The sequence below is a fragment of the Mus musculus genome, chromosome 12 (assembly GCF_000001635.26).
Source record: "Mus musculus strain C57BL/6J chromosome 12, GRCm38.p6 C57BL/6J".
NCBI lineage: Eukaryota > Metazoa > Chordata > Mammalia > Rodentia > Muridae > Mus > Mus musculus.
In genome coordinates this window covers 108,296,459-108,320,943 of record NC_000078.6, presented here as the reverse complement: position 1 = coordinate 108,320,943, position 24,485 = coordinate 108,296,459, and the positions used below count along the sequence as shown (strand labels likewise).

At 51.5% G+C, this 24,485-nt stretch overlaps 1 protein-coding gene across 2 annotated transcripts in view; it reads right to left on the bottom strand.

The window, feature by feature from the left end:
- The window catches only part of Hhipl1 (hedgehog interacting protein-like 1), a 22,333-nt gene extending 7,357 nt beyond the window's left edge, over nt 1–14,976 (bottom strand). The window contains exons 1-6 of one of the 2 annotated variants that reach the window (XM_006515665.4): nt 14,261–14,976; nt 8,610–9,256; nt 4,350–4,493; nt 2,162–2,490; nt 1,492–1,618; nt 843–988 (exon numbers count right to left, since the gene is read on the bottom strand). In XM_006515665.4, the coding sequence (XP_006515728.1) occupies nt 843–988; nt 1,492–1,618; nt 2,162–2,490; nt 4,350–4,493; nt 8,610–9,256; nt 14,261–14,533 (1,666 nt within the window). In that variant the 5' untranslated portion in view covers nt 14,534–14,976. The remainder of the gene's footprint in view (nt 1–842; nt 989–1,491; nt 1,619–2,161; nt 2,491–4,349; nt 4,494–8,609; nt 9,257–14,260) is intronic. The other variant, NM_001044380.1, reaches the window with a different exon arrangement.
- Nucleotides 14,977–24,485: the final 9,509 nt, after the last annotated feature.

Here is a 24,485-nt window from a genome sequence, read left to right as displayed (position 1 = left end):
CAGATCAAAAGAAAGAGCTTCCAAGGGCTCAGCGAGCTTAAGGACCTCGGTGAGGCTGGGGCTGGGGCTGCCCTTTGGAAAATTCACATTCTAATGAGGAGAGGAGGTTGTCAGTTCAACAAAGGTTTCCCAGACTAGGCCCTGGGGGCTTTGGGCACTGGGCCCTGCGGGAGATACCCCTCCAAAGGCCGCGGTGAGCGTTGCCTGGTAACCTCAACAAGCTTGCACCAGGGCCTGCTGGGGGCCCCTGGCCTTTTGTCTGGGAACAATCCCAGGGCCAAGGACAAAGGCAGGATACTGGAGGGAGATCCCTTCTCTCCCTTCCCCCTCTGTCCCCTGCATCAAGACCAGGAATGCTGGGAACGTAAGGTCCTGTGATGGGCTAGAAGGCTGTATCTGCCTGCTTTGAAATGACAGCGGAGTTTCCTCAATAGCTCAAACTCACTTACCATCAGGGGCCCAGCCCTTCCCTCCCTTGCCTATTCCAGATATTTCCTGCCCTTGCTGCTGGCTCTGGGGACTTGTACCCATTAAGTCTCTAACATTCCCATCTATCTACTCCTCCACGCGGGCAGGGGATGACCTTTCTATTCGCCAGATAAGAAAGGGGCAGTTCTGGAGATTCTAGAGATTCTAGGGCTGATCCAAGAACACACAAGGAAAAGCCCAAGCCCCAGAGACACGCCTATCCCCAGAGACACGCCCATCCCCCCCATACCAGGCATGGAAGCCATTTCATTCTTAAGCTGCCTTCGAGTCAGAGGCCAGAAGGGTGACCAGAGTTGGTGGTCACAGTCCCAAGCACGACGAGGGCAAGGATGGAGGGCTCTCTGCATGCTCACCAGCCTCGTCCTCCGCAAAGGAGATGATGTAGGGGTAGTAGTTGTTGATGAGACCTGGGAAAGCACAGGTCTGTCCACGGCCCATGCAGACCTCGCTATACTTCCATTGGCCTGTCTCTGGGTTCTCTCGGAGAGACATCAGTCGCCTGAAAAGGAAGACAAACTGTGAGGGCATCGCTAGTATGCTACACAAGGGAATCTGTCCATCCATTTACTTATCTATCCAGTTATTCACACACCTGTTCATCCACCTGTCCAGCCATCCATTCTTTTTTTTTTAAGAGTTATTTGTTTGTTTGTTTGTTTAATGCATGTGAGTACAATGTCGCTGCCTTCAGACACAGCAGAAGAGGGCAATTACAGATACCATGTGGTTGCTGGGAATTGAACTCAGGACCTCTAGAAGAGCAGTCAGTGCTCTTAACCTCTGAGCCATCTCTCCAATCCGCGCCCCCCCCCTGCCCCCCATCCATCCTTGCATCCACTCATCCATCTGTCCAGCTTTGCACACACCGATCATTCCAAAGGGAGACGGGGACTTTCTCCCTGAGGAAGAGACCTGTTTGGCCCACTCCTGAACACATGCATACAAACACACTCTCCTTTTTACCACTTAGGGAGAGCATAGGCCATGTGGGCCGCCACTTACCCGCTCATGAAATCGCCAAAAATGTAGAGGCCATTGAGATTGGGGTACTCACAACCCCGGTACACGTAGCCTCCGGTGACTGATTTACCCAGCTTGTGTGGGTAGGCGAAAATCGGCAGCACGTCATCTGAGGGGCAGATGAGAAAGTGGGTTCGTCCTGAGGCCCAGTGCTTTGGAGCGGCCTAAGCAAGGAAGGCTCTCAAAGGGTCATGCCGAATTTTTTAGGAGCTCGACAGGGGGTGCATGGTGAGAAGGAACCTAAAATGTTGCTTGAAGGGACACTTTAAGTACAGGGAGGTCTGGAGTGGGAAAAGCCAGTCAGGTGAAAGAGCTAGGGGATAATACTATAGGGATGTTGGGGAGACAGTGCGGTCAGAGATGGTGGGGTCTCCAGGGAAGGTGTGAGACAGGAGGTCCCCAGAGGGCCACTAGTCGGAATGAAAGGGGTGAGATCTGAATTGGAGGTCCCCAGAGGAATGCAACAGATCTCAGTCTCTGAGCCCAGGGAGGAGTGGGACATGGCGGATATAGGTTTGGGGTCCTGAAGATGGGGTGGGTCGGACTGGATCCATGTCGAGGGTCTACATAGGAGCGGTCCGGGACAGATCTAGCTAAGGAAACGGGGAGGACCGGACAAATCCTGTTTGGAGGTCCCCAGGGACGCGGTCACCGAGGGAGGTGTTGGCGCACAGCTTGCGGTCGTAGCACTCGAAGCCCTCGCGAGCGCGCCAGCCGTAGTTGCGGCCCCGCTCCACCAGGTCCACCTCCTCATACTTGTTCTGGCCCACGTCCCCGCAGAACAGGCGCCCACGGCCAGTTCCAGACATTGGGTCTCCGCGGTCGAAGGAGCAGCGCCACATGTTGCGCACGCCCAGGGCATAGACCTCAGGCCGAGCTCCGGGATCATCCACGAACGGGTTGTCTGGAGGGATGCCGTAGTGGAGGCCGCGCTCCTTACGGTCCACGTCGATGCGCAGCACCTTGCCCAGCAGAGCAGACCTGCGGCCCGGGAGGAGAGCCCCGGCTGGTTACGTTGAGTCTGCGCCGGAGGCAGGAAGGATGCGCCACCCGCGAGTTCAGCCCTGCTCAACCACTTGCACAGGCTCTTTCTGTGTGTCTATCCCGCACTCGCTTCGCTGCGCAGCAAGCCCTAACCCACCTCCTATCGCTGCATTGCCTTCTCACAGTTTACCTTTCAGACTGCCCTCTAGAGTGGGCACCAGAGCTATGACAAGCCACCAGCCAGCCTGACATTCAGCTGCACCTAGCCCAAGAAACCCAAACTCTATACCACAACTGCCTATGGAATGCCACTATCCCGAGCTGTAATATTGTGGGTGCTGCTGTTCACATAGCTGTGCTATATAAGGTGAAGACTGTACTAGAAAAATAACTCGTGTTTATGTCCTTTTCATAGCCAGTTGGGTGCTCCCACGTAGCGTGGGACCACAAATGTTGAGAGCCACTGAGCCAGCACAGGCCACCAAAGTCTATATCAAACACTACCAAGTATAGCTGGTGAGGGGGCACATGTGCCCTAAACTCCTGGCAGCTCTGAGAGGAGAGAGAAAGTAGCTGTTGATCACACGGGCAAAGTGGTTCGCAATGGGAACCGTCTACACCAGTGGTTCTCAACCTTAAGGTCTCGACCCCTTTGTAATACATTACGATTCATAACACAGTAGTAAGATTACAGTTATAAAGTAACAACAAGACGATTTTATGACTGGAGGCCACCACAGCATGAGGAACTGTGATAAAAGGTCAGCATTAGGAAAGTTGAGAACGGCTGACCTAGAAGATACCTGGAGTTAGCACACTGGGCAGGGTGGTTTCTGCTCTGCTGGCTCGATGCAGCCCTCCCTCTCTGTTAGCACTGGAGACCTGACTCCTCCCTCCACTCTGGCCCGCAAGGCTGAGCTGGTGCAGTTAGCTCAAGTGACACATTTGCATAACTATCACTATACTTGTAGCATTAGAACCCAGTGTCTCCCTCACTCTCAACAACCTCACAAATGTAACCAACAGCGGCAATGCTTAATCCCTGGGGCCAGAAGCTCCAGGGCCCCCCCCCCCTTCACAGCCCACATCCAGCTGCAGGATCTACAAGAGGCAAACTCCTAGCAGCAAAAGGATGCTTTTAACTTCTGCTCGATGGATGACCCACGTATCCCCATTTCATTTCTCAGCTTGGCTCCAAGCACATGACTAAGCCGCAAAGGTTGCATGGTTCTCACTGTCAAACAGGAACGAATAAGGCACAAACTGTAACCCACACATCCTCACTACCACCGTTACTTTCTGGGCCAAGAGAGGCTGTGCACGCGCGCTGCAGGAACCGGAGAGACTGGCTGGAGCCTCCTGCACGTGCCTATCTATGTACACGACAGCTCCTCATGTGTGTTTATGTGCATGCATACAACACGTGAAAAGAAAAGGCCAGGCCATTTGCTCAGAAGAGGGAATCGATAAATGAGAACGAAGGAGAGACTGCACTCACATAAGGGTCTCTTCTGGGAATACACTCTGCCTTTACCCCAGCAAGGCCCACAGGCCAGCGCTCACCTAGGAAAAAAACCTCATCCTCAAAAGCTTCTTGCTGTCATTTCTGTCTGTGTAACCGGGCACTGTGCCTGACCCTGGACAACTGCTGGCACCTTCTTTCCTCAGGACAAGTCTCCCACTGGGCTCATCACTGTCCTCGCTAATCAATGGGAAGTAATTGACTTAGCTGAGGTCCCAGGTAACTGCAGGCTACCACCCTGCTCTGTGTGGTGGGGCAGAAGCTCTCCCTCCAGAAACCCTTAAGATGCTCTGTGTGCAAACCAAAGGCTCGGCCAAGCAGAAGCAGGGCGTACTTGTTTTGTGCATTTCCAAACTTCCCAAAGGGGTCTCCAGCCATCCCGCCGTCTCCAGTAAAGATGTAGAGGAAGCCGTCATCCCCAAAGAGCAGCTGGCCCCCATTGTGATTGGAAGCTGGTTCTTCGATCTCCAGAATTATCCTAAAGAAAGAGAAGCACCCCCTCAATAAAAACACCTTCCAAACGGTAACCCCCAACAGCAGTAAAACCTTCTCTCCGACTGCAGGGAAAAGAATTTGTATCCCTTGTAGCAGGTTATTTTTCCCAAGGACCTATAGGTAGGTTGGGTAGGGATAATTAATTCACTTCACTGTGTCAAGGAAGGAACTGGATGCTCGGAATGCTTGAATGATCCACTTGGGAGCACACAGGCCACCAGCATCAGGGCTGGGACCAGAACTCTGGGCTAGTGCTTTGCAACTGCTTTCCATCCCTGGTACCCAATGGAATCTTGTCAACTTCCCCGTTTACCATATCTTGTTTCCTACCTGACAACTAGTGACGCAGAGCATGTTTGACATTTACCCTTGATTGCTAGCTCCGAGCTTCCCAGGGGCAGCGGGACAGGCCTTTAGCGCCACACTCCCTGATAGCTCCTTACTGCCACAGAGGAAACCTTCACCGTACTCAGTCAGCTGACTTTCCGCCAGGGCTTGTCATAGATGGGGAAAGGCAAGAGGAAGGGAGACACTGCCCTTCTCTGTCCCGAGAAGCAGTAGCGACAGAGATACAAGCGTGGCAACTGTGAACATCTCAGCCAATGGCAGAAACAGCCATGCACACTCCTCCAGTGGGTTCCTCTATCCCAGTAGCAACCACATACAGCAGTTTGGTGGTCTCTCCACTGGCTCTCCCCAACACTTCTGCAGCCCTTTAGCCCTTTCCCTGCCTCGTGGCTAATTTCCTGTACTAGACGCCCCACCCCAGATATATATATATATATATATATATATAACATATTATATTATTATATTATATATAAAATATATATATTTTTAAAAGTAAAATCAGGTGGGCAGGTGGTTGTGGTGGTACATGCCTTTATTTTCAGCACTATGGAGTCAGAGGCAAGTAGATGTCTGTGAGTTTAAGGACAGCTTGGTCTACATAGTGAGATAGATAGATAGATAGATAGATAGATAGATAGATAGATAGATAGATAGATAGGGATAGATAGATAGATAGATAGATATCCCAGAACAACCAGGTTCAACAAGACCAGCCACTGCACTAACCTCATTATCCCTATGGAAACAGAGCAGGAAAACAAAACAAAAACCACCAAAAAACAAAATAAGGGGGCTGGTGAGATGACTCAGTGGGTAAGAGCACCTGACTGCTCTTCCGAAGGTCCGAAGTTCAAATCCCAGCAACCACATGGTGGCTCACAACCACCCGTAATGAGATCTGATGCCCTCTTCTGGTGTGTCTGAAGACAGCTACAGTGTACTTACATATAATAAATAAATAAATAAAATCTTTTTTAAAAAAAAACAAAATAAACAAGCAAACAAGAAAAACAAACAAACAAAAAGCAAGACACAGAGAGTCCGGGTCATTAGAAAAACGATCGCAACTAGATCTTTCCATGGCAAAGCTACTGCATATGACCCTTACAGAGTCCCAAATTCAGGGTCCTCCAAGCAGAGGTCAGCTCAGACTTCTGGTCACCCACATCCTCCAACCATGGGAAGACACTGATAACTGACCTGGGCACCAGTGATAGCTAGCCCTGCTAGCCGGCCAGGCACTCCAACTTCTCCCTCTGGGTAAGTCAAGTTCTGTATGAGGTGCCCAGAGGACCCTCGTTGAAGCCTCAGGTTAAAACATGTGATTATGTATACTTTATGTTCTGTATTTAAATTAATGGATTTTATTTCTATTGGGGGGTATGCATCTGCCACATGAATGTGGGTACCCTGGAACTAGAAGAGAGCAGCAGATCCTGGTACTGAAGTTGTCCACTGTTATGAACTGTTCCTTATGGCTATTGGAAAACCGAACTCAGGACCAGCAAAAAAGCAGCAGATGCTGTTAACCGTGAAGTTAGCTCTTCATCTCCAGATTTTTTTGTTGTTCATTTGTTTTTAGGCAGGATCTCACTATATATCCCTGGTTGCCCTGGAACTCACTATGTAGACCAAGCTATCCTTGAACTCACAGACATCCACCTGGCTCTGACTCCATAGTGCTGGGAATGAAGGCACATACGACCACATCTACTTGATCTTTTTTCTTTTTTTAAAGACAGATTATCAAGTAGCTTTGGCTAGCCTGGAACAGGCTGTGTAGCCAAGGATGGCTTTGAACTCCTGACCCTCTGGATTTTTTTTAAAGATGTATTTATTTTTAATTTATTTATTCATATGTACAGTGTCTGCATGTATGCCTGCAAACCAGAAGAGGGCACCAGATCTCATTACAGATGGTTGTAAGCCACCAAGTCGTTGCTGGGAATTGAACTCAGGACCTCTGGAAGAGCAGTCAGCACTCTTAACCTCTGAGCCATCTCTCCTGCCTGGCCTTCTGGATCTTGTTGCCTCCACTTCCTAAGAGCTGCTATTATAGGGAATGTACCAACCACTCTCAGTTTTTTACCATGAGCCTTTTTTAAGTCACTGTTGGAGGCACGTGCTTTCATGCTCCTTCTCCACCTGTCAGGTCCATGGGACAAACCTTCTGTCATTGAGAAGTGGTCTCTCAGGCTTGGCTGTAATCCTGAAAATTCTGTTTCCCTCGCCCCACTCCCTCTGGCTGCCAGATAACTCGAGTCAAAACTAATGCTCTAAGACAAGATTATAACCCTCAAAGCTACCGTTTTTGGGCTGTTTCTCCTTTCTATTTATCCAACATCAGCATTTCACAGTTTCATCAAATGCATGGTGGCTTTTCATTGCCATTTTTACCAACACACCTCACCCTTTGCTCCTGCTTGCCTCTACTTGGGGTTAGAGACAGTCAGTGCCTCTGAACTACATTTCCCATGCTCCTTTGCTACCTGAACCATATCAGCCAATAGAAGGCATTAGGAGAGCCAGGTGTGGGGTTGGTGTTTTGCTTGTGTTTATGACAACATCTCTGCAAGAGTTGCCCCTCCCACCATGGCTCCAGTTAGATTGGCCTCCAACCTGACATACCCTACAGTTCTGGGGCTATGGCACCTCACTTTTCCCTGGGTCCCTCCAGCGATAGGAGGAGGTAAGTTCCTCCAGTGGCCCAGGTTCCTTGCTGCCTTCCCCAGGCTGACCTTCCAACAACTTTCAAGACCCTTATTTTCAGTATTCACTTCTGCCTGGGAGAGTCTCTGGAACAGGGTGACCAAGCCAGCTCAACACCCCTATGAACAGTTGAGAATAGGTTCTGCAGACCCTGGGGGGCCTAGAGTAGGAGCAGATTAAACGGGGTAAGAGCTGGACATGGTCACCAATACCTGTAATCCCCATACTTGGGAGGTAGAGACACAGACAGGATCGGGAGTTTGAGGCATAGGCTATATAGGATGTTCAATGTAGCCCACAGCCTGGGCTACACAAGGAGAGACAGACAGACAGACAGACAGACAGACAAACAGACGGAGACAAAGAGGCGGAGACAGAGAGGGAGACAGGAAGGGAGAAAGGCTGAGAGACAGAGGCAGGGAAGGAGAAAGACTAAAAGACAGAGAGAGAGAGGGAGAGAGGGGGGAGGGGGAGGGGGAGGGGAGGGGAGGAGGAGAGGGAGAGAGTGGAAGGAAGAGAGTGAGATTTAGACGGGAGCAGGAGACAGGGCCAGCTGCCAGAGACTGAGAATGAAGAGGCTGGGGGAGGAGCTGGCTGTTGAGGCAAGAATGGTGACCTCTGACCACAGCCCAGCAAGCCCAATGATGGGATGCACTTCTGAGAACAGACCAGGACTCCAGCTTGGAAGGCTTCCTCACAGGTCACTTTTCTGCTCTGAGCTGTGACCGTATCCAGTTTTACGAGTCAGATGAAATAGCCATCTCTAGAGGCCTGCCACAGAACACGAGAGAAGCGTCTGGCCTAGGATAACAGAGGCAGAGGTCAGGACATGACCCCACGCCTTATCTGTTTTGCAAAATCACTCCTCCCAGGCCACAGAGCATGGGATTCACCCCAGAACACACATCTGGGTGTTAAATATTCACAGCATTTAAGAGAGACACGCTAGTGCAGCCATGGCAGTGTGTGTCACGCAGCCTCCCACGTGACCGACCGCTCAACACCCCACTCCCCCTTGGCTGGGGCTCCCAGAATCCACCTCTCTGAGCCATGATCCACTGTGTTCTCGTCACCCTCTGAGACTCTGAACTCGCTGATGCGGATCCACTCTCGGAAGCCGACCCCCACCGAATAGTAGACATAGAGTTTGCTGGGATGTGGGAAGCGGGGGTGGAAGGCAAGACCCAGGAAGCCACGTTCGTCCCCTTCCCAGGGCGAAGTAAGCACTGCTTGGCTCACATTCAGGAAGGGCTTCTCCAGGCGGGAGCGGTCAGGCAGGTAGGTCCACACCAGCCCCACCTGCTCGGCCACGAAGAAGCGGTGGCTGCCATCCCCAGCATGTACCATTGCAACCGGGTTTCGAAGTCCATTGGCCACCTCCTCCAAACACAGCTGCAGGCAGCCCTTGGCATCAGCCACTACACGGCCCAGGTTCGAGTTGAGGTTCTCGTTGACCAGCAGGCTTGGGAAACAGTAGTCGGTGTCATCTAGCGACAGGTAGCGGCATAATTTGGCCCGGTTGCTCTCCAGGGCCCAGAGTTCACGGTCAGGGGAGAGGAGACGAAAGAGGCCTCGGCAGGTCTGCCACATGTCCAGGCAATAATCTTCACACAGGCCAGGCACTGTCCGAAGTGGGGTGGCTGGATCCTCAGCGTCATAGAGATGGGCCGCATAGGGTGAACATTCCTGTAGAGACAGGAGGGCTCAGAGACACCAGGAGGAGAGCCTACACCTGTGCAATTCACTTCTTGCTTTTGTGTCCCCATTCAAAGGTCACCTCCTAAGATCTGACCTTCCCCTCCAGGTCTCCCTGCCATTACTTCCTGGTCTCTGACTACCTAGAAAAACAAAGCCCAAGAAACTGACCATGAACCTTCACTATACCAAAACGGATCATTGCACTTGCTTATGGCCAGTCCTCATCAGGATATGCATTCTATCAAGGCAAGAAGCTTTGGTCTTTTTTACTGCAGTATCCCAGACCCTCACATAAACCCAGGCAGGGCACAGTTTACCTTGCCTGCCTTCTATCATCCATTTGCTGTTTATGAGTAATTCACAGGGGGGCAAACTAAGGCTCAGAGCTCCCAGTGTTATTCAGTGATATGCCCAGGTTAGTAGAGGCATTTAGTAGAGGCATCTAGACTTGGTCTCAGGTCTACCCCACTATATCCTTAACTAGACAGCCAATATGTGTGTAGTACCTGGGGGTGGGGGGCGGGAATGAGGCTATGACCCCCAGGATACTCCCACCTTCTAATCTGCCCTCAGACTCAGTCCCTCCCAGCAGGACCCTGCCTCTCACCTCACTGCCACTACAAGCACAGAATTCTGTGAGATTATTGAATCTCCTTGGACACTGCCAGACCAGAAAGCCTTCCAGAGTCCTTTCCCTGGCTCTGCCTGGAGTAGGTAGAATTCATCATTTTCTGCCATGCAGGCAGGAAAGTCACTGCCTCCGGGAGCAAGCCTGTGATCACACACAGGAGTGTGCGCATAGATAATGAATCCATCTTCCACCCTGCCCTAGTCAGTCCTACCATGTTGGAGTCAGTCACATGACCCCCTTACAGGCCATTCCTGTGTCCTGGCTGCCACAAAACTCTCCAGAACCCCGTGCTCTCTGAGGACCTTCGATGGAGTGCTTCATGCTGTGGTTGCTTCTCTCTGGTGTGACAGGTCCTTATTGCTACTCCTGCCACCCCCAGAGATGACTCAGCTCTAGATCCCCTGAGACCTTAGCGATGCAATTCCTAGACAGAGAGGACAGTGGTAGCCACGCACCGACTGCTTTCACCAGAAGACCAGGCTGGGCTGTAGCAGGAGAACTCTGGCTCCAAAAAGGACAGGAAAAGGGCAGCTAATCTCCAGGCCAGGCTCCCTACAGTTAAAGCTTCAGTCATCCCATGACCTGGCCCTGGCCCCTGTTGCTGTGTGCTGAGTCTCACCTGACAAGCTCTGGACGTTCCTGGCATCTCTGGTCAGTCCCCATCCCTGACTGAAGTGTCATATTGTATATGACACTCTGCACCCTGTGTGTCTCAGGCCAGATGGCCAAACCTCAGACCGCACAAGGCCAGCTCTCCTGTGATCCTTTGGATGCTACTGTGGGCCAGCAGTGGCCAGCAGGAGACCGGAGAGGACCCACAAGCTTCTATTCCCCTCTGCAGGGCAGTTTCTCTGTGATGCCAATGGTCACATGGAGGGACACAGGGTCTCTGGGAACCTGGTGAGGACCTTGGCACATACCCGCATAGTATCCAGTGGTCTTTTACATGTGGTCTCTCTTGGTCATGCTTACACACAGTGTGAATGTGAGGCTCAGACTGAAGCTACCCAGAATTAGTAAATGACAACAGGGGACAGTAGCTGCTCTGGCAGAGAGGGTACTCTGTCACTGGACCTCATGTCCAGGCACAGTGAAGCACCCACAGGGGTAAGGTGCCTGCCACCTAATGGCCCCAAGGTTGCCACAGACCACTTACTGACACTCATGACTCATGGATGCAAGTCCTGATGGCTTCTTAGCCTTTCCTTCCTCCCTCTCCTCCCCCCTCAGCCCCTCCTCCCCTCCCCTTCCTCCCCCCTCGCAGCCCCTCCTCCCTTGCCCCCCTCCACCATCCCACACCACCACTACCACCACCCTCCCACCCACCCACCCCCCGCAGGGAAGACTTGAGTCTTGTACACAATGTTCCTTCTGTGGGATGTTCCTTCCTCCCTCACTTCCACATCTGGCAAAGTCCTAGTCATGATGCAAGGCCCACCCCACAAGCCTCCTCCCCCTTCCTTTCCCCGGGGCAGGCTCCTGCCCTAGGGTGCTCATGACACTATCTCTGACTCACACACAGATTCTTCTCCTGGTAATTTGTTACTTCGGGAAGTGAAGGCTCCTCTTCTTCCATTACCCCTGCTTCACCAGAGGTGGGCTGTCTTCATTGCCTGACCAACCGGGGACTCAATTATCTCTTTGCTGGCTTCTACCCCACAGACTATGAGGCCCTCGAGGGCAGGCGACACAGGGTCTAACACACAGTTTGGCTTCAGGGCAGGAGGCAGTGTTTTAATGTGGCCACATGAAGGGCTTTGGAGCCAGAGTTTATGTTCCATGTGTGATGTTTGGCAAACTCCTTACCTCTCTGTGCCTCTGTCCCCATCTATAAAGAGGAAGAGGACTCCAGCCTCATAGAGTTGTTGAGAGCAATGAACAACTGAGACGCCAAAGTGTTCAAATGAAATGAACCCTGAAGGGGTGGGTGGCCCAATGGTCACTCTTCTGGGCTGTCCCGGATTTTTGAGGGCTTTTTGCTACTTGCCATGGTACCTAGGGATAGTTTCTTGGTTGCATGTCTGTCTGTCTGTCTGTCTGTCTCCTGAAATGAATGATGAGGCTTTTGAGGCTACGTCTGTGACTTGCAACTGCCTCTGGGCCCAGCAGCACAGAACCAACCCCTCTCCGGCCCTGGGGACATGTCTGCTGCCTGCACGAGCCTGCTGAACCCCTTCACGGGTTACTACTCAGATGGACTCCCGCTCATGACCTCATGCATCCAGCCGAAGAGAAGTTCGCCACGTGTGAGCCACACACCAGTCATACTGAGCTTGCCATGTGACAGACACCATTGCCTGACACATTTTCCCAGAGGAGGGCAAAGCCTCACGAAAGAACCTCCCGTCTCCACGAGACAGCTGTGCGTCGTGAACGATCACTGACAGAAACCCGTAGGTAAGGCTCCTTGCGATTGGTGGCAGTGATGATGGCGCTCCCACACTCTCCCAGGACACCCGCTTCAGGGAGACCACACTACAGCCTTGGCAGGCAGACCGCCTGATGCAAACTCAGTCCAGACATGAGGTCACCCCCAGAGACGCCTCACTGGAGGTATGAGCAGACACTCTACCACAGACTTTCTCAGGCCAGGCCATTTTGGGCAGTTTCCCAAGGAAAAAGAGGAGCCTTCTGCCAGCAAACAGCCCCAGGATTGGCTCCTTCCTCCTCCCTGGTCCTGTCCATCTCCTTTGCTATGCTGGGCCCAACAAATGGGGAGTACCCTAAAAGTAAGCACTGCCCCGTTGCAGGAATTCTTCTATTGCTCTGGGTGAGGCAGGGATAGCAGTGGGCACATCTGGGTGGACTTCCAGGATGGGGAGAGAGGTGAGTGGGTTCACCACACCCTCTGGCTCTCTTGGGATGCACCAAGTGTTGGCTTAGTAGAACCCATGGCAAGATGAACAGGACACCCTAGAGTGCTGTGGTCTCCCCTCCACCATCTCCTTATCTCCATGATCTTTTTTTCACAAGGGCGTTGAGTGTGGTCCAGGTCTTTTGACCTGCCACTGGGCCATGTCACCACTTTCCTGAAGCAGCTCCTGATCCCCGCTCTCTCTCTAGGCCAGCAAGGAAGCACTAGAGGAATTTACCTACAAACCCCAAATGGACTGCTCTGCCTATGCCGTTTAATCTCTGTGGTATGGGGTGAGGGATAGACATCTGATCCTGTTTTAAAGATAATGTCATTGAAAGACAGCCGTGAACCTCGCAAGCTCTCAGTCACGAGAAGATGTACTATATCAAACCCAAGTCCGCCCTTTAGTCTTCCCCTGCAGGTTGCCCCCTGCTGGCTGGGATCTGAACTTCGTACTGTCTGGCAGGGGTTGGAGGGCGGTTTCTATTCGTGAATCCTTCACCTTACAGACCTAGGTTGGGCCCGCCTTGGGGTTTCCCTGGCTGGCTGGCTGGCTGGCATTCCTGCAATCAGATCAGTCAGGCAGGATACTCCGCATCGACATAAGGGAAGCGATAGTTCAGCGTGGATCGAAGTAAGGGCTTCACTATCAGAGGAGAGATGAGAGTAACTCATCTGGGGAGAGACTCTACCAGGTGAGGAGACCAGTAGCTGAAAAGAAAGGTGGGTGCTTTAAGCATCCTGGCCCTGAGGAATGGGCTCTCAGACTACTCCTTTCAGTCTGCCTGTGGAAGAGTCCTCATCGGAATAAGCAGTCCCCAGACTGCTGACAAAGTCATGCCTCAGATTTGGCTACATATCTTCCCATCCTGCCTTCCTAGACTTAGCAAAGACTTCATCCTGGTACCTGACAGAGATAGGACTCTCTGCAGTGGGGCACTGGAGGAGGGGGGAGGGGGCGGGAGCTTCCAGGGTGTCCCAGAGAATAGGAGTCTTGAGTCTCTAAGAGGAACTGAGGCTCCTAAAAGGCCCAACATCAGCAGGGCAGTGGTGTTGCCTCTGTCTCCCAGCACTTGGGAGACAGAGGCAGGCGGATTTCTGAGTTCAAGGCCAGCCTGGTCTACAGAGTGAGTTCCAGGACAGCCAGGGCTACACAGAGAAACCCTGTCTCGAGGGAAAAAAAAAAAAAAAGCCCAACATCTTTGCAAAGCAAATGAATGACAAGAGCTAGCTAGCCAGGTCTTCCCGCCTGATACCAAGTCACTCCCTCTTGGACCCCCCAAGCTCCAAAGTCTGGTACCCGCTCCCGACCCTTGCCCCTGTGGTTGCCATCACCTCCAAAGTTCAGGATCCATTCCTAAGTCTCATGCCTGTAGGGTCGTCATTCCCCTCCAAGTCTGGGACCCACTCCTGAGTATCGCCCTTCTGGGGATGCCATTCCTGCTCCGCCCCCGCCCCCGCCGCCAGCGACTAGTGTTCCACGTGCCTCCGTGCACCCGCTCACCTGGCACAGCAGGTCCAGAGCGTAGCCGGCACACGTCGCCCACACCCCGGCATCCATGCGGGTCTCCAGGACCCGGAAGCGCCGGGCCAGCGCCGCGTCCTGCTCCGCGGTGCAGCAGCCGAAGGCGGAGTACTGCGCGCAGAAGCTCAGCGGCTGCGGCGGCCGGAAGGGCGGCCTGAAGTCCAAGCACTGCGGGTGCGCGGCGGCCAGCAGAGCGCGCAGAACCAGCAGCGCCCCGGGCCCGATCCGGGCCACAGCCCTCCGTCCCGCCATTCTCCTGGCAGTCTGCAGAAATAGCAGCCAAAGGCCGGCCAGCCAGCCCCGCCGATGCGCCCCCCAGGAGCCACTGGCCGCGCCCTGAGCGCCCGCCTCCAGCCTTGCTTGCACCCTCCCGGGAGATCACCGGGAAACCGGTGGATTCGCCCTACAGGCCTAGGGTCCAGGGACTCCCCTCGCTGGAGGTCACCTCTGCTTGGGAGCACTCTGCAGGATTGGAGGATCACGGCACTCTGCAGCTCCCCTCTGCGGGCAGCCCCCTCCTTCTGGCCCCAGCCTTTCCAAACCTGGCGTCTGGGAAGCCCCGGTTGCCCAGTTTCACAGTTCCACTTCTCTCAGGTGCTCGCTAGCCGCCAAGTAGACGAAACCCCAAAGCCCAAGTCAGGGACTCCTAGGTCCCACCTCCCACTGAGCCAGACAGGATCTTTAGCAGTGTTTAAATGTGGAGGTGTGGCATAAAAGACAGGTGGTGTTGCCTGGGACCTCACAAGAAGTGAAGCATGAGCCTGGGGGTGGGAGGGAACAGGCGCAACCGCACAGTCAGTCCATCTTTGGCCCTGCCAGGGCTTCTGTCCTCCCCTGGCCGTGGAACTCTCTACCCGTAGCCCAGAACCCGTGGGGTTCTGTGGGAAGCCCTAATGGGTGTGTCTCCTAGATGGTTGTTCGTCCGTCATCTCTCCTCCTGCATCTCTTGTCTCAACTTTACCCCAAGAGTGAACATAGACACTATCCCATGGGCTCAGAATTCCACCATGTCAAAGCCCCTAGCACTTGTCTATGAAGACCCCAGAACCGGCTTCTTCCTGGAATACTCTTTCCATCAGTTCTGTCACGCACACTCCCACGTGGCCTTCACATGATACCCACTTGCTGCTGTCTCTTTGAACAGCCCTGTATCAGTCAGTCTGCCACAGTTGCTGAGTGCGGTTGGGGTTGCTTAGATTCCACAGGGCTGTGGTTGGAGCCTGAAATGGGGTAGGGGTGGGGGCCAGCTATGAGTCAAAGTCCCCATATAAGAGCAAACATCTCATCTCTAAGTCTTTAAGGGCAAGCACGTGTAACTGACGTCAAGGATGAGAATCCACATGGGACGATGAGACAGCACGGAGTTTTGTAGTTGCAGCAGTTGGTCCACAAAGTCCCTGAATGGTTGGAGGTGGTTAGAAAAGCTATGGCCAACCGCTGCAGCTGGACCCTCGAGGGGGGAGAGGGGGAGACAGGGAGATGGCACTGTCAGATAGTTGGGGACAGACAGCAGGGGAAGAACATCCCACTCCATCCTCCTCCCCATTCCAGGCAGTGTTTATTATAGGCTTAACCGATCATAGCTGAATGGGAGTCTGAAAAGCCTTAGCTCGGGAGTTGAGTGACTACACAAAGTGCCAGGCAACAGTAGAGCCCCTGGTCACTGTGTCCTTGTCCCAGACTGGTAGCCAGATTAAGGTACCGGTAGCAGACCATTTGGGAAAATTCTTGGAGGCTAGATGTGCATAAGAGTGAGAAACCAGGGGTGTCACAGTCTTGGGGTTAAGCTCTTGCAAGTTTACCTCCAGGAACCCTGCCAGGGTCTCAGAGAAGGGCCAACAAAGCCCCCTGATGGTTCTGGTGGGCAGAGGGAAGCGGGGCTGTCAGGACCCTAAAGCAGGTTTACTCTCCAGGAGAAAGGGCTTTGAGATTCACCATGGGGGAGGAAAGACAGCCATTCACCTTACTGGTGATTCAATAAAGAAGGCAATGAACTCAGACACAGTGTGAGGGGCATAGGGCACAGGCGTCCCCTCTCCAGCTCCTTACTACCCCCATCAGAAGTCTCCATGGAAGCAGCAGATGATCCCTGTGTACACTGCAGGACACCCTCTGTCTGGGGAAGTGCACTTGGGGACCTTGGGCATCAAGGAGCAACTATGTGGGCACTGGCGGGTCCTTCTGGTGTCTAGCTCCTCATTACATGCCCGACCTCTAGATTCATATTATGTCCTTACACTAAAGCGCAATATCCCTCAGTTTGTGTTGTCCAGGACATGACATCCGCTTTCCAAAACCAACCAACCAACCAAGCAAACAAACCAAGGCTTAAGAAGTCTGACGGAGGAGGCCAAGCTTTCATATGCTAGTTCATGGGGCAGGGAATTCAGGAAAGTGATGATCCAGATGTTGAAGCTCCACTGTAAACAGGGAGCCGTGGGGGAAGAGACAGGCTGGTGTAAACATAGAAGGCAAAGCTGTCCAATTGAGGAGTCGAAGGCCAAGAATCAGGAGACTCTGGCCAGCATCCCCGGGGGAAAAAATCTTTGCGGAGGCAAATTAAAAGGGCTGTAACTTCAGTGTAGTGAGTAAGCACTTCCTTTGTGAGGAAGATGCTGAGTCCAATTCCAGAACTCAAAGGGGGGGAAACCCAGGCATGATAGCACACTGCTATAATTACAACTGGAAATGGGCAGACCCCTGGGGCTCTCTACCCAGCTAGCCTAGGCAACTTGGTGAATTCCAGGCCAGAGAAACAAACAGAAACAAAATAAGATCAAAAGATACAATAGGAGGCTGGTGAGAGAGCTCATTAGGGGAAGACTCTTCCCAGTGACAATTTGGATCCAGTTTCCTAGACCGGATGAAAGGGAGAACTGGCTCCCACAAGATGTCCTCTGAGCACACACACACACACACACACACACACACACACACACACACACACACACACACACTATGGTACACAAATAAATAAATAAATAAATAAAAAGTTAAAGATACAGTGGAAAGAAAAAACATTGTAACAGAAAAAAATGTGCCTAGTGAACTCATTTTATGTTTATGTGTGTGAGTGCCTTATCTGCATATCTGCCTCTGTACCATGTATGCCTGGTGCTTGGGAAGCCAGAAGAGGTCATCAGAGCCCATGGGACTGGAGTCACAGACAGTTGCGATCCACCATGTGGATGCTGGGAAGCAAACCCTGGTCCTTTGAAGGAACAGTCAGTACTCTTGACCTCTGAGCCATCTCTCCAGTCCTCAGATGATGACCACCTCAGAAAATGAGACGCTGCAGAGGCAGCATCATCTGTGAGCTTCAAGGATGACCCACAAGCAGGGAATGAAAGGAAGGGACAAACAAGCTGGGAGACAGCTGAGGACATCTCAGAAACCCTTGCCTGTGGGAAATTGGGAACTGGGAAGAGAAAAAGAAGGACAAAGGACTATTTGAAGTGAAAAATGTATAACAGATACCAAACGACAGACGCAGGCATGGAATAATCCTGTGAGTTACAAAGGATCTACACCATCATAGCACATCCAAACTGCAGAGAACCCGGAACAAAGAGAACTCTTGAAGGAAACCAAGGTGGTGGGCGGGGTGGGGCCGGGCGGGATAGGGGCTGAACTGTAGCACAACTGGAAGAAGCATCCTTAGCAGAAAGGATATGCAGAAAGAACGGGAGATACACAAAGAGATCAAAGAGAGAAACCCACCACCTTGAAGCCTCTAGCCTCTATCCAGCAAACTACCTTTTTTTGTTTGTTTGTTTTTTCAAGACAGGGTTTCTCTGTGTAGCCCTGGCTGTCCTGGAACTCTTTAGACCAGGCTGGCCTCAAACTCAGAAATCCACCAGCCTCTGCCTCCCAAATGCTGGGATTAAAGGCGTGTGCCACCACTGCCCGGCAAACTAGCTTTTAAGAGTAAGAGAAGGACGGCGGCTACAGTGAGATGGCTCAGTGGGTAAAGGCACGCACTGCCTGAGTTCAGCCCCTGAGCCTCACATGTTGGAAGACTAGAACCTCCCCCGACTAAAAACAATTTTATTTACAAACCTTAAAAACGCCTGATAGTGGGAGCAAGGAAGAGCCGGCCCTGAGGGCCTGAGAGTGGGAATGCTGGCCGACTGACCAACTCAGCTTCCACCCAGGCCCAGATCCAGGGCTCTGAGTTGACCCACCCGAACATTGACTCCACCTAGGAGTCAACTGCTGGCACCGTGAAAGGGCTGGTCCTGCAGATCCAAAGCTGCAAGTCTGGGCCGGGCAGTGGTGGCGCACGCCTTTAATCCCAGCACTCGGGAGGCTGAGGCAGGCGGATTTCTGAGCTCGAGGCCAGCCTGGTCTACAGAGTGAGTTCCAGGACAGCCAAGGCTACACAGAGAAACCCTGTCTTGAAAAAAAAATGTAATTTTAGCCGGGCGTGGTGGCGCACGCCTTTGATCCCAGCACTCGGGAGGCAGAGGCGGGAGGATTTCTGAGTTCGAGGCCAGCCTGGTCTACAGAGTGAGTTCCAGGACAGCCAGGGCTATACAGAGAAACCCTGTCTCGAAAAAACAAAAAACAACAACAACAAAAAAAAGAATGTTTGTGTGTCTGCACATGGGTGCCCTTAGAGCACAGAAGTGGGGATCAAATCTACTAGAGTGGAGCTATAGGAGGTTCTGTACCACCCAACGTAGTTGTTAAGAATGAACTCCAACATGGCGGTGGTGGCGCACGCCTTTAATCCCAGCACTTGGGAGGCAGAGGCAGGCGGATTTCTGAGTTGGAGGCCAGCCTGGTCTACAAAGTGAGTGCCAGGACAGCCAGGGCTACAAAGAGAAACCCTGTCTCGAAAAAAGAAAAAAGAAAAAAAGAATGAACTCCAGCCCTCCCCACTCCTACCCTCCAGTCTCCTTCCCACCCTCCAGCCACCCCCCAGCCCCCAAGAGCAGCAAGCACTCTTAGCTACTGAGCCCTCTCTCCAGCTGACCTGTTTTGTCATTTGAGCAGGGAGTTGGGTAGAGGTCAAGCCAGCACTGCCCCACCCCTAGCCCAGCCCATGGTTTTGAGTGCAGCATGAGGTCCCGAGGGTTCGGGAACAATGTTCACCTCTCCAGGGACTCAGTGCGCACTGTCAGCTTCCAGAACCAGGGCAGGTGGGCTGGCAAAATGGCACCCCAAACTTCTCTGGCTTGAGTTGTAAAACACAGCCACTAACCACAGGCTGGTAGGACCCTTCTCTGAAATGGGAGGTGTGCTCTCAGCTGGGCCACCTGCTGCCTGACCTAGCGGGGAAGACAGTGGTCCATTCACTGGTAATCTTTCCCCAGGTCAGGCCTCCTCTGGCCACTTTAAGCCTGGGCTGGGGGCAGGGGAGGGCAAGCAAGGGGCTGGCACTAGGACTTGGGGTGAGCTGGCAGTTACCGTACTACTCCAGATCTGTGGGATGTGGATCAAGGCAAGGAGCCAGACAGGAGCCCAAGGCGTCTTATAAACACTTCACGTGTATGGAAAATTACCAAGAACAGAGGAAGGAACTCCCATAACACGCTCCAGACTTTGCCAATGGCAATATTCAATCACATTCCCTTCAGATGCCTGAATTAAAAAAATAAAATAAAATAAACAAACACCATGAGGATCCGTGCAGCACACAGTGAAATGTAATGTGTTTTAGCACTGAAGACACTGTGGAGCTGGAAAGATGGCTCAGCGGTTAGGAGGACCTCCATTCAGTTCCTGGCATCCACACTGGGCAGCTCACAACTGTTTATAACTTCAGTTCCAGGAGATCTGATACCTCCTCTGACCTCCTCGGTCACTGGGCACACAGATGGTACACAGACGCAGATGCAATCATATACACATAAAAATAAGTAACAAGAAGCTGGGTGCTGTGACACAGGCCTTTACTTCCACCACTCAGAAGGCTGAGGCTGGTGGATTTCTGTGAGTTCAAGGCCAGCCTGATCTACATAGTAAGACTCTGTCTGAAAACAACAACAAAAGCAATCTTTAGAAAAAATATTTTTAGGACCCAGTGTGGTAGTGCAGGTCTTTAATCCCAGCACTCAGGAAGCAGAAGCAGACGGATCTCTGTGGGTTCCAGCCCAGTCTACATAGTGAGCTCATCCTTTAGTTGTCCATGTATGTATATGTATATGTATATGTATATGTATATGTATATGTATATGTATATGTATATGTATGTGTGTACACAAGTATATGTGTGTATATATGTGCATGTATGTATGTGTATATATGTGTATATATACATATGTGTGTAAAGCAATATATATAGGGAATATATATGTTCTCATGTGTATGTGTGTATATATATATATATATATGTATGTATATATATATATATATATATATATATATATATATAAAGCTCTAGGTAGCTAGTAAAATGGCCCAGAGGTAAAGGCACTTGTCACCAAGCCTGACAATCTTTGTTCTTTGTTGTATCCTGAAGGTCCATATAGTGGAAGGAGAAAACTGACTCCTTGGGCTGGAGAGATGGCTCAGAGGTTAAGAGCACCGACTGCTCTCCCAGAGGTTCTGAGTTCAATTCCTAGCAACCACATGGTGGCTCACAACCATCTGTAATGGGATCTGATGCCCTCTTCTGGTGTGTCTGAAGACAGTGACAGTGTACTCACATACATAAAATAAATAAATCTTAAAAAAAAAAAAAAGAAAAGAAAGAAAACTGACTCTTGCAAGTTGTCCTCAGATCTATTCATACCCCATAGCATGCATGTTCATACACCACACACATACACACACACACACACAACATAATAAAAATAATTTTTGTTTGTTCATTTTTGAAACAAGGTTTCTCAGTGTGGCCCTTGCTGCCCTATAAAAACTCCATCTGTAGACCAGTCTGGCCTCCACTCAGATCCACCTGCCTCTGTTCCCCCCCCCCCCCGGGTGCTGGGACTGAAGACATGTACTACCATGCCCCACATAATAAAAAAATTAAATTATTTTTAAATTTTAAGTATGTGGGTGTTTTTCTTGCATGTGCATCTGTGAGGTCTATAGTCTTTGTGTTCTGGTGTCCAGGGATGCCCGAAGGGAGTATCAGGTCCCTTGGGAACTGGAGTTATAGTTGTAAACTGTCATGTGGGTGCTGGGAATTGAACTTGGGTCCTTTGCAATAGCAGCCAGTGTTCTGAGTCACTGAACCAGGGGTGTGGCTCAGTCGGTGGAAAGCAGATATTTCATTCAGGAAGCACTGGGTTCTATTTCTAGAAGCAAATAAAACAGGTGTGATGAAGTAGCCTGTAATTCCAGGTGGAGGCAGGAGTTTGAAGTCACCCTCAGACACATAGCAAATTAGATGACAGCCTGGGATATTTGAGGCCCTAAAAAATAAAAATAAAAAGTTTGAATCCTGGCTATACAAGTGTGTGGCTATACCTGTGTGGTGACTTGAATAGGCATGACCCCATAGTCTTAAGTGTTTGAATGCTTGTCCATAGAAAGTAGAGTCTTGTTGGAGTAGGTGTGTCACTGTAGAGACAGGCTTATAGGTCATATATGCTCGTTACCCCCATGGTAGAACAGTCCCCTTATGCTGATCTTAGTTAGGGTTTTACTGCTGTGAACAGACACCACAATCAAGGCAACTCTCACAAGGACAACATTTCATTGGGGCTGGCTTACAGTTTCAGAGGTTCAGTCCATTATCATCAAGGCAACATAGCAGGCATGGCGCAGGAGGAGCTGAGAGTTCTACATCTTCATCTGAAGGCTGCTAGCAGAATACTGACTTCCAGGCAGCTAGGACTAGGGTTGTAAAGCCCACACCCACAGTGACACACCTACTCCAACAAGGCCACACCTCCTATTAGCTACTCCCTGGCCCAAGCACATACAAACCATCACATGCTGCCTGCAGATCAAGATGCAGAACTCTCAGCTCCTTCAACACCATGTCTGTCATGCTTCTCACCATGATGATAATGGACTGAACCTCTGAACCTGTAAGCCAGCCCCAATTAAATGTTGTCCTTTATAAGAGTTGCCTTGGTCATGGTGTCTCTTCACAGCAGTAAAACCCTAAGACAACCTGCTTACTTTCTCTGAGCCCGGGCTTGCTCATACATGAGAATAATAAATGAAGATTTCCTAGAAAACAGCCTGGCACAGAGAACATGCTCAAATAACAGAATCTGTCAACAACCCACTGGCTGTCCCACACCCGACCATTAGCGTCATGACCACATGTTCTGCCCCTCAGAGGATTCTCCAGAGTGCGGCCATGCAAGATGCCATGAGAACAGACACATCACCTGGCTTCCTCTTATACTTCTCATGATACAGCCCTCCAGTGCATACAGTGTTGGCCCCTCCAGTCAGCAGTGCTCAGGATCCTCTGCACCATTGAGGACAACACACTGGCTCTCCCTGCCCCTTAGATCTCTGTTGGGTTACAGGGTCAGTGCTGTAGGAAACCAGCCCAAATGCCCCACCCCCTGACCCCTCTTACAGCCCTGCCTGCTGCCCTCTCCTCAAAGCATGACATTCTAAGCGAGGCAGTGGTGGTGCACACCTTTAATTCCAGCACTCGGGATGCAGAGGTGGGCAGATCTGTGAGTTTGAGGCCAGCCTGGTCTACATAGCTAGTTGTAGGACAGCCAGGGATATGCGGAGAAACCCTTTCTGGAGGGGAAAGGAAAACAAAACAAAAACAAAAAAAAAGCAGAGCTGCAGAGACAGGTGACAGTGACAGTCTTGGTGTGGTGCTTTGCAGATCTCACGGTGAGCAGGGGACTCTCTGGAATATCTTACTGTACCCCACATGAAGCCATTCCCTTCATCTTCACCACTGTGATTGATTCCCCAACACGTGGAGATGGAGATGAAGGAGCTTGGGCGCGGAGTCTCAGTGGGATCAGAAAGTGGGGGAGTCAGACTGGGGATGTGGCTCAGTTGGTGGAGTGTGGGTTATCTCTCACACAGTCCTGGATTTGATCCCCGTGCTGCATAAACTAGGTATGGTGGGAATATATCCCAGCACTCAGGAGGTGGAGGCGGGAGACAAGAAACTCAAGAGCATCCTCATTTGCAGGGCAAGGGTGAGGCCAGCCTAGGCTGCATGAGACCTTGTTTCTCTGTTTCTTTTTTTGTTTTGTTTTGAGCAGGTTTCTCTGGGTGGCCCTGGCTGTCCTGGTTTGCCTCAAAGTCAAGTCTCTGTCTCCTGAATGATGGGATTGTAGAAGAGAAAATGAATGGGGTTGGGGGGATGTAGATTAGGGAAGATGGAGGAGGAGGGGGAGTCTGGCTCTTTTATTTATTTATTTATTTATTTATTTATTTATTTATTTATTTATTTATTTTTAATGTGTCTCTGTGTGTGCACTGCCCACTGAAGCCACAAGGTGGCATCAGATTCCCCTGGGGCTGGAGTTCCAAGTGGTTGGGAGCTGCCAGAACTCTGATCTTCTGACGCTGAGTCAGACTCCTCTGCCAGTCACCACAGAGCCTATCAGATGTTCTCAGAGCCGACGTCTGTCTATCCTTTGTGGCCTGGGTAGGGAAACTGAGGCCCAGAGAAAGAGATGCTCAACGCCCCGGGAACATAACTCAGCCTCACTCACGGCTCATTTTCCTTTGAGTTGCCCTGCTGGAGTCTCTGGGTTGTCTTCTCTTGGATCCCCTTCTCTCCCATCCTCAGCACCACCTCTCATACCTCTGCCCTGACCTGTCGGATCCCTCCTGTCTTCCCATCTGCCTCCAGCAGCCAGGCTTCACCCTTCCTGGTGCCCTTGGAGCCCCAGGGATTTACTCAGTCTGTGACTTAGCTGGCCAATGCATGCCTGTGGACCCCTGACTTTGGGTGAGGTGGCCAGGCTAGCCAGGAACACACGCAGCATCCTTGCTCGGGCTGCTTTTCAGGGATGGGCTGACTCCAGGGCCTTGATTGCCTCTGGCTGTTCCTCCAGCCTTCAGAGCTGCAGAAACTGCAGGTGTGGGCGGAGTCCAGGGACCACCAGAGCTGGGGTTGCTTAAGTGTGCTGTGGTCAGGTAGTGTCTCAGTTAGGGTTTCTATTGCTGTGACTAGACACCATCACCATGGCAATTTTTAATAAGAAAAAGGTTTACAGTTTCAGAGGTTTAGTCTATCATCACGATAGGAAGCATGGTGGCATGCAGGCAGACTTGGTGCTGGAGGAGCCTAGAGCTCTACATCTGGATA